General features: G+C 37.4%; 1 protein-coding gene across 1 annotated transcript; it reads right to left on the bottom strand.

Moving 5' to 3' along the window:
• Positions 1 to 5,023: 5,023 nt before the first annotated feature.
• Positions 5,024 to 7,636, bottom strand: Smp_002180.1 (putative transcription factor btf3). The gene is made up of 4 exons (XM_018797980.1): positions 7,336 to 7,636; positions 7,195 to 7,303; positions 7,091 to 7,162; positions 5,024 to 5,411 (listed from the first exon to the last, which is right to left on the bottom strand). Exons 1-4 carry the CDS (start codon positions 7,525 to 7,527, stop codon positions 5,317 to 5,319), a joined length of 468 nt encoding a protein of 155 aa, XP_018652967.1. The 5' UTR covers positions 7,528 to 7,636; the 3' UTR covers positions 5,024 to 5,316.
• Positions 7,637 to 14,051: the final 6,415 nt, after the last annotated feature.

Here is a 14,051-nt window from a genome sequence, read left to right on the forward strand (position 1 = left end):
CACTAAACTGGTATATTTCATAGTTAAATCAATTCATGAGTTCAAAAATTCTGTGATTAACAAGTAAGTAAGAAACAATTGAGCATTTAATAATAATAAAAACCCGGTTAAGGGACAATAATTGATTTAAATAATGAATGAGTGAAATGTAGCTTATTGGTAATATGGTAAAAAAAGTAATCAATTGTGATTGATTAATTTCTGAATACTATAAATCTCTTAAGTAGATACTTGAACTAAGATCGAATGTATGAGTATGTCAAGGTTTACAATTGATTGATCACTAGGTGGTGATCTATGTCATGTATGTCAATATAGGTCAGTGTGGTCTATTGGTTAAGTTGCCCGTAAATGCCCTGGTACGGCAGAGAGTGGGAAGAGTCAGCTATCCCTCTCCAAATATTTTCACATGGCTATGTCCATACAATCACTGTCACGGAAGTCCTATTCACTGCCTACCCGTGGCGCGGGTGTTGTTTACGAAATTGAGAGGACGAAAAGCGAATGTCCAACGTTCTAGACAGGATGGTGGATATAAAGGATCCACCTAGGGAAGTTGGAAAACCCTCATTCCAAATCAATGGTGCACATGGACTCCAGTATCCTGAGGGAACAAATGGCGTATGAACGAATTATTGGTCACTGGCTACCATGGGACTGCATCTCCTTACGATGCTCCACTACCTTGTGGATTAGACCTTTAGGTCAAAGGCTCCAGGTGTGGTCCCCTAAGAAAACCACCTGCTTCAGTTTGGGCACCCGGCAGTATCCCAGCCCTCACACAAATCGAATGATTTATGTGGCGTATGTCTATTTGGTGCCTCCTTGTACTAATATTTATGTGTTTAAATAGTGAACATAATAATAACATCTATGTCAGGTCATACTTAGTGCAGATTGAATCCTATCGACCAAGTTGCAATGTGGCCACTAGTCTAAGTGACTCGATATTGCGCGCAACATGTTAAGTTGATGGTTGGAAGCAATCTCTGACTGTGAAGCTCGGTGACATGGGATCAGATCCGTCAGGGAGCATCAGTTCCTTCAAGATTACAGGTACACCTTGCTGACGAGTGCCAAGTGGAACGAAACCTAGGTCCAGGGTCTCCTGTTGACTACCTCCAAATACCATCTTATGTCAGCGTTATCATCTCAAGAAAACTTCATCTGTCCCATTCTTATCTGTTTCATATTTCCCTTTTCATGTCTTAGAAACATTTCCGAGATAAATCAAAGTTAACCTTTTCAGCTATCTCATCTTTTCACACTTTATCGTTCACATAAATGTCTTGGTTTTATTTTTCTAATCTGTTATCTCAATAAAAAAGCTTTCAACACCACGAACTTTCTGAGAAATTTCGCTAAATGAGCCACCCTAGAAATTTACTGTAGTTCAGTTCGCTTATTTATTGGACAGACAATCCTTTACTATAGTCACTATTCTAAGGTATTTATAAAAAGGGTTTAGTGAAATTTATCAATGTTATATATTGAAATCAATGATTTTCAAATGACCGACTGATCTTAGCTAGATCACTACTGAAAACCTGAAAGTACTAAACAGCTATTTCGTTTTAGAATTGGACTCCTTGGCAGTGAACATCCATGACCCTGCTACAGGGGATTGAACCAAGGGACTTCCATAATTCTTGCACCCAACCCCTAGGCGGATACCCAGTGGTGTACAAGTCTAACTTCAACCAACCCGTGGTACTGAGCAACCATTTCCAACTGTCTTTAGTACGTTCCTCACATTCGATAGAGCACGAAGCCGAGGATCCAGGGCTCAATCCCCGGTGGTGGGATTGTGAATGCTCACTGATAAGGAGTACCATACTAGGAAGAAACAGCTATCCACGTTTTCAATGGATGTCTAACCTAGATCGTTTTGTAATCTTAATAAAAAAACCAATAATCATGACATAAAATAGAGGGTTTGAGTCCCGGAGTGAAAATCAACTCCGGGATGCAGGTACACCCAGCTGATGAGTCCCGAGTAGGACGAAACGCGCATCCTGGATTCTACTGCTAGCCATCATCTATCTTTGCTTATAATCATTATCATTATTATGTCATCCAACTATATCATACATAGTTTATTAGTGAAGATTGTCTAAAAATTTTATCGATATTTGTTGATAGAAGAATAGCATAAGCTTCTGTAAAATTAATTATTAAAATGATTGAACCAAATTGTTTCAAAGTATCCAATGATCACGACGATATAGTTGCTATAGTGATAGTGTTCTATATCATAATTTCACATCACAAGTAGTAGATATTCATTGGTGTTAGATATTATAAATAAGCGTATTTGCTAACAAAATGAACATACATAATCTTCCGTCCAATAAACTCATGGTCTGAGAACATAAAACAACCCCATCTTTATCTTACGAATTTTGGGTTAAGACAAACTTATGCATTTCAATGTACTCCCCGTTTGAGGAAACACATTTTTGAAGTCTTGATTTCGATCGTTTAAAGCATCCCTGCTGGCCACCAAAAGTTGGGATCTTCTGTTGCTTCATTGTCATGCAATTTTTAACAAGATTGAATGTTTAGCCAAAAAGATTTGTACATATGATTTTTTGCATTATCGGCTGGGATATACACAATGAATCGATGATCAAAAAAAGGCAAACCTAATACGTTCAATGTCTTCATGAAGATTTACTTTTCAACGCGTTATAGCGACAAAATAGTAATATCTATTATTGACAACTTTAGTCACTCAGTCCATAGGCCTCAACATACACAAGAGAAAAACCAAGATCCTCAAGTTCAACATAGAGAACACTGATCCAATCACACTCGATCAAGAAACTCTGCAACAGGTAGAAACATTCACGTAACTAGGCAGCATCATTAATGAACATGGAGCATTGGTTGCTGACAAGGATTAACAGAGTAACGACAACATCCCTACAGTTGAAGAACATATGCAACTCAAAACAACTCTCAAACAATATCAAAGTCACAATCTTCAACACGAAGGTCAACATAGTTCTAGTGTACGGAATTGAAAATTGGACAATTACTTAACCCATCATCAGAAAAGTACAGGTATATGTAAACAATTGTCTATGCAAGATACTTTAGATCCATCTTTACGTTTAATGTCAGCCAATGGATCCTTTTAAATCTTGTTCCTTCCATGTTGAAATAGATTAGCGACCGCTTTCTCACTCTACACTTTCGTCTCTTTAATTCGAGTAGACTGATGATCCTAGTAGTTTGTAAATGATTACACGAACCGACTTGTTGAACTACGGATATTGTAGTCAAATTAATTAAAAAATAAGCAGACAGTACTCGTCATATATTAATGCCAAACATTTGAAGCCAAGAAGCACTGGGAGAGCCCTCAATGTACTATAGAGGTTTGCAGCAGTACTGACACAAGTAGTAGGGATCCCACCCAATAAACGCAGTTACCTCAGAGACCACAGTGCCTTTGGATAACTAAGTTATAAGTTCAAGTTTATATTTCCAACTTCAATCAATGTCCCATAGTGTGATGATTATTCACGATGACTGCGTCAATCTCCATACAAACAAGCTTCATTGGGGATTCATCTACAACTGGTCACTGCTAAACACACGATTATAACTTGCTTGGGAGTTGTAGGAACTAACATTTAACAGAGGCATCCCATTAATCGACGGCAGTTGAAAACATCTCACTGGTAGATACTGCATATTGTGGATGACCATATAATAGTATTGGTATCAAGAGATATGGAGATCACACAACAACATAATCCGGTTAGAATGAAAGAGCATTAAAATTCAACTAATGATAAAATCTACCCCCAAATGCCCTGGTACGACCGAGAGTGGGGAGAGTTCGCTCTCCCTCTCCAAATACTCTCACATGGCCACGCGTATATAGCCTCTGACAGGGAAGTCCTACTCATTGCCTTCTCGTGGCAATACTGTTGTTTACTAAATTGAGAGGACGAAAAGCGAATGCCCGGCGCATTAACCGGGTTGGTGGACACGGAAAGTCTACCTAGGGAAGTTGGAAAACCCTCATTCTAAACCAATGGTGCACATGGGCTAACTCCAGTATCCTGAAGGAAGAAATGGTGTATGAATCAATCGTTGGTCACCGACTACCATGGGACTGCATATCCTCACGATGCTCCATTGCCTTGTGGATCAGACCTTTAGGTCAAAAGCTCCGTGTGTGGTCTCCTAAGAAAACCACCTGCTTCAGTTTGGGCACCTGGGCAGTACCACATCCCTCACACAAATCAAATGAGATTTGTGCGGCGCATATGTATCTGGTGCGTCCTTGTACCAATATTTGTGTTTAAATAAATATAGTGTAAATTCTCAATGACCAAAGAAATTTTGATGAAAACGACTTCATTGATAACTTAACAGATAATTATTGCAAGTTAATTAACATTATTGAATTTGTCAACCTATAGGCCTCAAGTCTGAAACCTACCTCAGCTAACTCGAATTGAGTGAGCGTAGAGTATCCATTAGACCTTACACATTGAGTAAATTTCAAAGTAGAGCACATAAACCTGCGCCTAATAAATGAACTACATTGATCATCAGAATATTAAACAAGCAACTAGCATAACATTCAAATTAAGATATGATGAGTCATTTGATGTATCCCCAATAACGGAGTAACATGATCTACTGTGATCACTGAATTATTTGTATTGATATTCTGAAAAGATTTACCATGTGAACAAGAACCAATATGAACTTCAGTAATCCGCAGACTAATAAACATAAACTTATTCGGATAGAATTGTTCATTAGTCAATACAAACAAAATCCTGAACAATATTAAAACAAATAAACAGCTTTCTCTATTCAAAACATCCAATCTCTGGATACACTGAACCGTACAGTTCTAATATTTCACTTTGATATTGATTCTAGTGAATTCATAAACATTCTTTCTTGTAAATACAGGGAATTTATAAAAATCTGCTCTAAAATTATTACAAAAAAAACCAACTATCCGTTTGAAATAATCGACAAGACTAAAAATGTATTCAAAATCCCATTTATTTGAATGTTAATACAGTTTGCTATACAAATTGAATTCTAGTCGATATATCAGTGAATTGTTTATTTCATTCATAAGACATTTTGTCAAACAAAATGAATATTACCAGGACGATTTGACAATGCACAACTAGTAAAGGGAACCGAAGAAAAAAAGCTGTGAAGTAATTAAAAGACAAACATTGTACATTACAATTGGTGTACTGAGTGACTTTCATTGCAAAGTAATGACTGAGTCACACACGTTCACTCAACGTACATTTGTCAATTATCAAACTATTCCAAACGACTTTTCTCATCAAAATCTTCCACAAGCTCCGGTACATCATCATCTCCATCATCTGCCTTTGAATCTGATGTTTTTGAGTTTTCTACAAAGTTCACATTGAGAAATACAGAAATCATTAACAGCTGCTAATGTTCAATGGAACAATTAATAAAACTGCATGCCATAGTGAGGCTCTATACTAAGGAGCGAGATTAAGGGACCTTTCCAATTTTTTAAAATGCCAATATAGGTTAATACTAACAGTATAAACACTTGTAGAAAAAGCTACTGCTAATTAAACAATTTTATTGTATTGGTAATGCACAATACGCTAAGCTTCGTCTATCAAAACTCTGTACATCAGAAGTCAATGAAATTTGACATTGATACACGAACATGAACATTTATGTAACCCTATGAGCTTTTGGGTAAATTCATTATGGTGAGTGTTACGGTAGAGTATCCAACTTCATCTATAATTATCATGAAGAGGTTCTCATACATTGATATAAATAGTTCATGTCGGCAGTTTTGTCAGCTTCTTCAGGACAAGCCTTTAATATTAATTCGTTATTTAATGTTCACGACATTGAAGGCAGACAAACAGATAGCAGCTACAGACAAACAATCTGCTTCCACTAGACGGAAATGAGATATTTTTATTATGAGTGGACAGTGTAATCAAGAAAAGATTCTAATGCATTGTAGCACACTTCAGGGACATCAAAAATTAACTAACCATACGTCGAATCACAATAATATGGAATTAATACCAACTTCACATCAACACAGACAAGGAGGGTACATATACAGCATTGTGAAAAACTAAATAAACGAGACAAAATACTGCTGCGCGTTAACATAAAAATAACTTATCAAGAAACCATAAATACTCAGATTAATAAAAAGCTTTCTGTCAGGCTGTGGACAAAAATTAATCGGAATTTGTAGCACGACTGTCAGCAAGTACTTGCAGACATCTCTTGATAATGCCGTTTAACGAAACCATATTGGTACCGTGTGCAGGAGGGAAATGAGGAGTTAATAAGCTACTATCTGTAAACACAATTAGGGATCAAGACTGGAAAATCAACAACAATACGTTTCGGTCACTATACCGGGTTAAGCGAAGCACAAATATACTTTAATTCAGCGCAGATGGGATGCAAAGTACAGGTTATTCACTTTTACAAGCAGTTATGAGACATTTTTATTAATGGTAGAACGCAACGGACTCACATTAGGAATCTAAAATACCTCTTAAACTGGGTTGGTAGTTATGGAGCGTCTACCTAGAGGAGTTGGAGAACCTTAATTCTCCGAACCAGTAGTCCATGTAGGTCCAAGTTTCTTGAAAGAAAAAATACGATATGTACCTATTGTTGGTCACCCGGTACCATGGGTTCGCACCTTTCAACGTAGCTCTATTATCTTGTGGTTTCGACTACTTAGTCAAAGGCTTGAGGAGTGGCCCGTTAAGGAAAACCATCTGTTTCGTGTAGGCACCCGGTGACTCAGTACCTTAGCTTACACAAACCTAATGACTTGTGGCGTATGTATATTTTCAGGCCCTTTAGAAACAAGGGGTTTTAACAACAATAAATTATCGCTTGCACAAAAACGCATACAAGGCTTGACTGTTGCCTTCAGTCAGTTGGTTTAAGCCACTGGATGACTGACCTTACCTATCCAACACTACAAGTAGTTAGTCTGGGCATCTGAATAAGATAGAACTACTGCACAATTGCACCAAATATTTTAACACAAAACATTTTTACTAACCATTCATTTTTGCCAATCGTAATTTTGCTGTCTCCCATTGATTGAGCATATTTGGAAACAAATCATTTAATGCTGAAGGGTACATAAGAATAACACAAAGGTACTTTTATATTCAGCTTGTCCAGTAACTGCGAATACATTAGCTTGTGGAGCTGCTTGGACTTTTGGATTCTTAAAGTGAATCATAGTTCCATCTGGTTTATACATGTTAACCTAACATAGAATAAACACCAATAGTATGATACCTCTTCTATGGTTGGGATAGTATTGAGGTTTAGTTTCTTCAATGAACTTTGTAGTTTCTTATCATCAGCAGCAGCATTCTTATGAACTACTTTTTTCTTTCGACGAGCTGTACCTTTTCCACCGATGCGCACCTGGTCACTCATCCCCTTTAACTTCTCCAACTTCTCCATGCGCACTTTATCGACGTCCATCTTGGAATATTCTGTAAGTTAGTAATTCCAGTCTAATAAACAACCGCACGATTAAACTAGCCGAATCACGTCCCACAAGTCACGCCCAGGGTAACCTTGATCCCAATGCAGTCTGTTAACAGAAAGCATTAAAACAAATGACGGACAGTACTTTTGCTACATTACGGCAACAGACAAACTGTCAACAAGAATCTCTTAGAAAACCTGACTTTTCCGCTTGATTTAAATTGTTATCATATAAATTAACTGACTTTTCGTTAAGATTTCCGTTGCATTTGTGGAGACAGTTTCAGTTTCGGTTTGGAATGGACAGGGGGCTGAGTGGCCTATTTTAGTTTTCATGATGGTATTCTCTTAGGTGACCCAAATTTATTTTGAATATGTTGATATATAAGGCTGCAATCACTTAACAAGTTCTATTCATTGATGATCCTTTGGAAAAGTTGATAGTCAGCTAACAACTTATTTCCTCTGGCCCCATCAACTTTTTAGAACGACGGATTCATCTCTGTTTCTTCAACATAAAATGAGAAGCAGATCTGGTTTAGCCATTCTCTGATCTTACTGTAGCTTTGTGAACCTGGGAGTCAATATAGTTTCGTTTTTTTATTCCTCAACAACTGATTGCCATTTTAGGCAGGGGCTCGGTGCTTGTATGCAATACCCAGGTTTATGACGAACAAAAACTGCATACAAATTCAAAAAGGTTCATCACTAACGTAGCTAGAGAGTCTACTTACCAACCATGGGTTTTAAAATCTTCGGTTGCTGTCACACGGTGGTGTGAAGTAGCTTTTAAGTCTTTGCTGTCAATAACTCCTAGATAATTGTTTGTCTGAACAACAGACAACTCACCGTTTTCCACCGTGTGTGTATCTATACCTTGATGGTTAATATACATCATAATGCACTTGGAAGTATTTGTTGCCGACCGTGAAACTCTAGACCATCCAGATAATTTCTGCAGGTCATTTTTATGCTACAAACTACCGCCCCCATTTTTTATCGCTCTTCACTCCTGTACATTGCTAGTATGTAAAAACCAGTGGTGATGAGACCATGAAGGTCATTGACATAAGGCGTGTATGACATTTATTGCGAGCTTTGCTATGGGGGGGGCTTTACCAATCACAGTTTCTCAGCTAGACAACATGAAGTTGACCTGTGCTTTTCGTTTACACCTGAATGAGAAATCTTTCAACATGAGTAAGTAGCTTCCGATCGCGGCACCACGTAACTTAGATAGCAGTCTGTCATGTGAAACTTTATCAAAATTCTTACTTAAGTTTATGAAGGCTATACCTAAAGTCAGATTTTGATGTCTTAAGCCGCACAAACTATCAAGAACTACCAATAAGTTTTTGAGACTTGAATAACCTGTTCGAAAACAATTCTGCGTTCAGAAAGAACCAGATATTAGTCTAGACGTTTAAATGACCTCTGAATAACCTTTTCCATGGCCTTGAAAACCACTCTGTCTAGGCTTGCAAGACGATAGTCCTCAGGTTTGTGTCCCATAACTATTTTGAAGAGAGGACATACAATGTTATCTTTCCAGTTCTTCCGTAATTCGCCTTGGGTTACAAGTAAATTAAAACACGTGCCTAAAAGATTTGCTGTTAGATTTGCTAGTTTCTCTGGCAATCCAGGATGCACTTCAACAGGTCATAGAGATTTTTCTATATCAAGTTTAGTCTACAGACGTCATGTACTCAGAATTTTGGCAACACGATACTTTGAAGTTCAGATTTTCTTTAAACCTGTGTGCAGTGCGCTAGATATTTCTTGTTAAAAGAAAGAAAAAACTCTCACGATGGTTCGAGACACCAAGTGCGATCATATGTCAACCAACCTATTATCCTTATTTCTAAATACTGAACTTGTACAAGCCTTTTCCGTGGGAATACAGAAAGCAAAGGTGCAAGAATTTATTGTTATTAGACCAGAGTGTAAAATCCGGAAAAGCGGGTGAATCGTTTAAGTGCTGTCAACTATCTTGTAAACTTATGTCCACAACCATTCCCAAATGCATTTTATTGTCAATACTGTTAACCATTTTGCACTTATTCTCTTAGTCGTGATCGGGCACTCTTGTATGAGTACATCATATACATTCTTGGTTGTGTGTTTCTATTCATTCACTTATCATGTTGGCAGTTCTAAACTATATACAAACTCGCCCTTCAATTTGATTAATGTTAAATTTACTCTACGTCCATGTTTTCACACACACGGTTTGTTTGTAAGGCCGCTTCCATGAAGTGTTCTCAAAAGCATTGTGTAACAAGCTTCTTATATCGCGCTATCCATCGGGACCAATCTAGGTGTTAAATACAAAATTGAATCTGCGATACACTAACTGTGGATCACAAACCACGAGGGTTAGATACCCATCACAATCTTACGAAATCAAAGAAGAGATCTGGGACCACATTAACTTTATAAATGTACCGTAGTTATCTGGCCTTGTATTTGAACCACAGTCTACTTCAGAAGTATGTTAAGTTGGATGTTGCTCTCACTAAAATCTTTCATACATACTGTTCTCGACAGTTTAATGACAGACAATTCAGTGGTTCAGTAGTATAAGGTCTCATGAGGATGAAATAGTTGTCTGGTACACTCTGAGAGTCAAATCAGTTGCCAATGGAGATTGGATAATAATAATACTTGTACTAAGTGAAAATTGGTCTGTGCACTATTACCCAAATAACTAATAAAAATACAATGCTCCACGTACGTTCGAGGCCTCATTTTTACTATCAAGTGCTTGTAGGTTCCAAACCACCAGACTCTCTTTTGAACAAACCTTGAAACTATCGGTTTGCGCACTACATTCACCACTATTACTTCTACACTTTATAAAAATACGAAAAAGCCTACCGTTCTACCAAATAGTTTAACTTTCATCTAATTATTTACATTTTTGTTAAACCAAACCGAAAGCAATAACACAATAATCCCATACACGTCAGTTTTCTGATAAAAAGAAGGGTATGGTTTTGTTTAGTCGTTATCTCATAGTAGTTTCTTACTACCCGTTTAACGCTCATAGTCGTCTTTTGAGAAGAATAGTAACTGCTTCTCAGAATTTACGAACAAAATTAGGTCTAGCATATAAACGCCCAATCCCCTTTATTTTGTTTCGTATTCCAAGAAATATTAATTTATCCCAGGAGCATTTAAGTTTTTGAGGTGTCTACAGTGGGAATATGATGGTTCATTCAAGAATTCAGTGTGTTCAGTACAACATAACGTGTTATGTAGCTACCACCTAAATATATAATTTATGTAACTGCGCACTTAATCAATATTAGTTTTATTGGAACGTGTAATACAGTCATGATCCTTTTCTCTCAACAGGCCTTTCATAAGTTAACATTGCTTCTAATATTTAGGTGGTGGTAAGAAATCAAAGGTGTACTGACAGCTCGCAAGAATCAGCACAATCAACCAATAACTACTCCTTCAAGTTACAAATAATCGATAAGATAATATACATTGAACTCCACGTCTCATAGTATTAAGTATGAAAACCACTATTAGCTCTTCCAGTGCCACATGATCCTTTAAATTTATATCGGAATACCTAAGATTTTCACTGCCTCCGTAAACTCTTCCTTTGCAAACTCTGGAGCTGGAGTTTCATAACATGGTACCATATTTCCCAGTTTACCCTCCCCCAAAAGGCTATAGGCCATTCATTTATTCCTTAATTCAGTAGACCTGCAAACGTTATCTTCATCGGCAAATAAAGAAGACCAGTCAACGCGTCTGCACAAAATGTTTATTCATACCACTACAAAGATGGAAAAGGAGTGGGATTGTACTAGAGGAAAGTTGCCCATTTCACAAAAAATATTAAATATCAAACCTGAAAAAATTTAGAAGCTAGCAGCTTCGGGAATATCATTCCAGTGTTTCGGTTCAATAATATTATACATGACTCAAGTGTTCGGGCTAGTAGTCTACATGGGATAATCAAAGAAGCTCATCTTTGTGACCAGATCAGTATTAAGTTTGGATCAAGCTGGCAATACTCAGAGATTAGAAGTCTATCTACAGCCTTCACTACTAATTGCTGATCTAAAAGCAATCGGCAGTCATAAAACATTCAACTATGTGAACATCGGTACTGAAGGTAGTCAAATGGACAGGATCTTAAATTTATCAAGAAATTCTAAGGTCATCCCGAATCTTAATACTAATAACAGTGATGGATAGCATAGGCACTTGTCAACTGTTTTGCCCCGTATTATCTTTTTGCCCGACCATGTTCCACATACGAGCTCCAGTCAACTGACCTTCGATACAATCGGGGAAGAACCTGTGGTTTCAGTATATCAACTACGTCAACAGTCACTTTTTCTTATAACACTGTCTGTCAGTTCCTTTTAGTATTCTGCATAATACAGAAACATATTACTCGAACCTATGGTCTAGGAATACTGCTGCATACAGCTTTTAGAATTGCAGTTTTCTAAGTAGATATGACTGAATTTTCACAGTTCATTGAGAGAAGTACTTGCTTTATTAACCGTAGTATCATGATGTCCCCGAAGTTAAAAATCATGGTAATAAGTGGTTGGCTACCAACATTAGGCACAAATAGAAGTATTAGTCAATAGGTACTCCTCTTTAAATCCACTCGGTTTAAAATACGTTCAGACTGAACCTATTAATTTTAATTCAGAAGCTATAGTAAAGGATTACCCTGGATCCTTCATTTTTACTAGTGTTTCTTAACAACTAATAAAATCTTAGTTTTGAGGATTCGACAGACTGTACGGTCAGTTACATAACAATGAAAATAATTGAATGACTAGACCAATGTGTGTGTCAGCCCGGTCATACTATGTACCATCATTCTTTCTATTCCCAGCCAAGTATTGTCATATTTCATTTGTAAGGGTTTGAGGCGAATACAACTGTGGACTTTATGCTGTCGTATAGTATCGGCGGGGCTCAAATCGAAACAGGTAAATATATACAGACAGCAGTTACAGTCCAATCCTAAAACACAAATTAATATGATTAGTCAAAAAACGTAAGATGGCACAATCAACTACGAAGGATAAGACCAGGACACTACTATCGAGCATTATTGAGTATAAGAGAGGAAACACTAATCTGATATCTTTATTTGTATTGTTTTCGATACAATCTTTCACCCTGCTTTGCATTTCAACTTCTGTCCGGTACTTTTACATTTAATCTCCTCCGGCTAAGCCGTCAATATTTGACTTCAGTAAAGATTCACCCCCATTATTTCATTTTGTTGTTGTATGACGTCCGGCCATTGGTTATAAGATCGTCTTAGACCGAACTCAATGTTACTGAATAATTTGGTTGATCATCGTCGTTCTTTGATTACCTGCAAGGAACGATTATCCGAATCCTCGCAGATAGGTATTGATGCCATTTTGCCAGGAACAAGAATGCTGATCCCCAGGTACCAAGTATACACTTATTACCTATTCCTTTTGCTGTTCAGCAGGCTATTTTGTTCTAGGAAAACGTTTGACTGTATAACACGGGCTGTACCGTTTGAGGTATTCTGTACTTTTGATAAAAATTTGTTTGCTTTGTTAAACTATAACCAATTAAATTAAGGACAAAGTTTGTGATTTGATAAGGCTAAACATTCGAGTCTTAAAAGGACCTTTTAAGTTATGTAGTAGAGTGTGAACCGGTGTAATCTAATATACTTCGACCTGTTGGTCCTCTGCACTCAAGCTAAATGTCGGGATTCGATTGCTACGGGAGGGATACAAGAAAAATGAACGGGCGAAATGGTTAGTCATTTTTCACACAAAATGATGCGATTCCGTGATCTATAGTCAAATAAGAATAATAGAAACCAGACAGCGAGTAAGTGAGTCTTAAGTGGTGGATGTTCGAAGCAAGTATTATCGGTTGATTTGCTTCTGCTGATAGAGTTTAACAGGCACTGGATATGGGTCTTGGTATGAACAGAAATAATGGGGCGCAGAAGCACCAGTTTGTGAGTCACAAATATAGCGAAACACATGTCTTGAATTCTGCTGCTAATTACTCTCAAGATGTGCCCAAAGACAAAAATGGTCCTATCTATCAAAGCTTTCTTATTCCTTTGGTTCTATAAAAGCCTGGTTTCCAGTTTAGTGTAGGTAGACATTAGGCAGTTTCGCTCCTACACAGTGACGTGCATAATAATTCATCACAAAGTTTCATTTGACTCCGAATCCACTATAGGGTATAGTGCTCTAATCCACTTCAATAAACCATCGAATGGGTAGTGGCCTCACATGAAGTGGAAAAGGATTCCCTGTCACTGAAGAGGTTAGAGGAAGTAAATGACCTGAACGATGATCAACTAAGATATTTTTATGAAAGCTCAATCGAACTTAGCAGATTTTTTTTACCAACAGAACAACTAGACGCATATGCCAAGGATTTCAATGACACCTCAAAAGTTTGTACTACGCATCAGTTTCTTACTGGACGGTTGGATGCGCTGACACTCGAAATGACTTTAAGGTCGT

The sequence above is a fragment of the Schistosoma mansoni genome, chromosome 6 (genome assembly GCF_000237925.1).
Source record: "Schistosoma mansoni strain Puerto Rico chromosome 6, complete genome".
Classification (NCBI taxonomy): domain Eukaryota; kingdom Metazoa; phylum Platyhelminthes; class Trematoda; order Strigeidida; family Schistosomatidae; genus Schistosoma; species Schistosoma mansoni.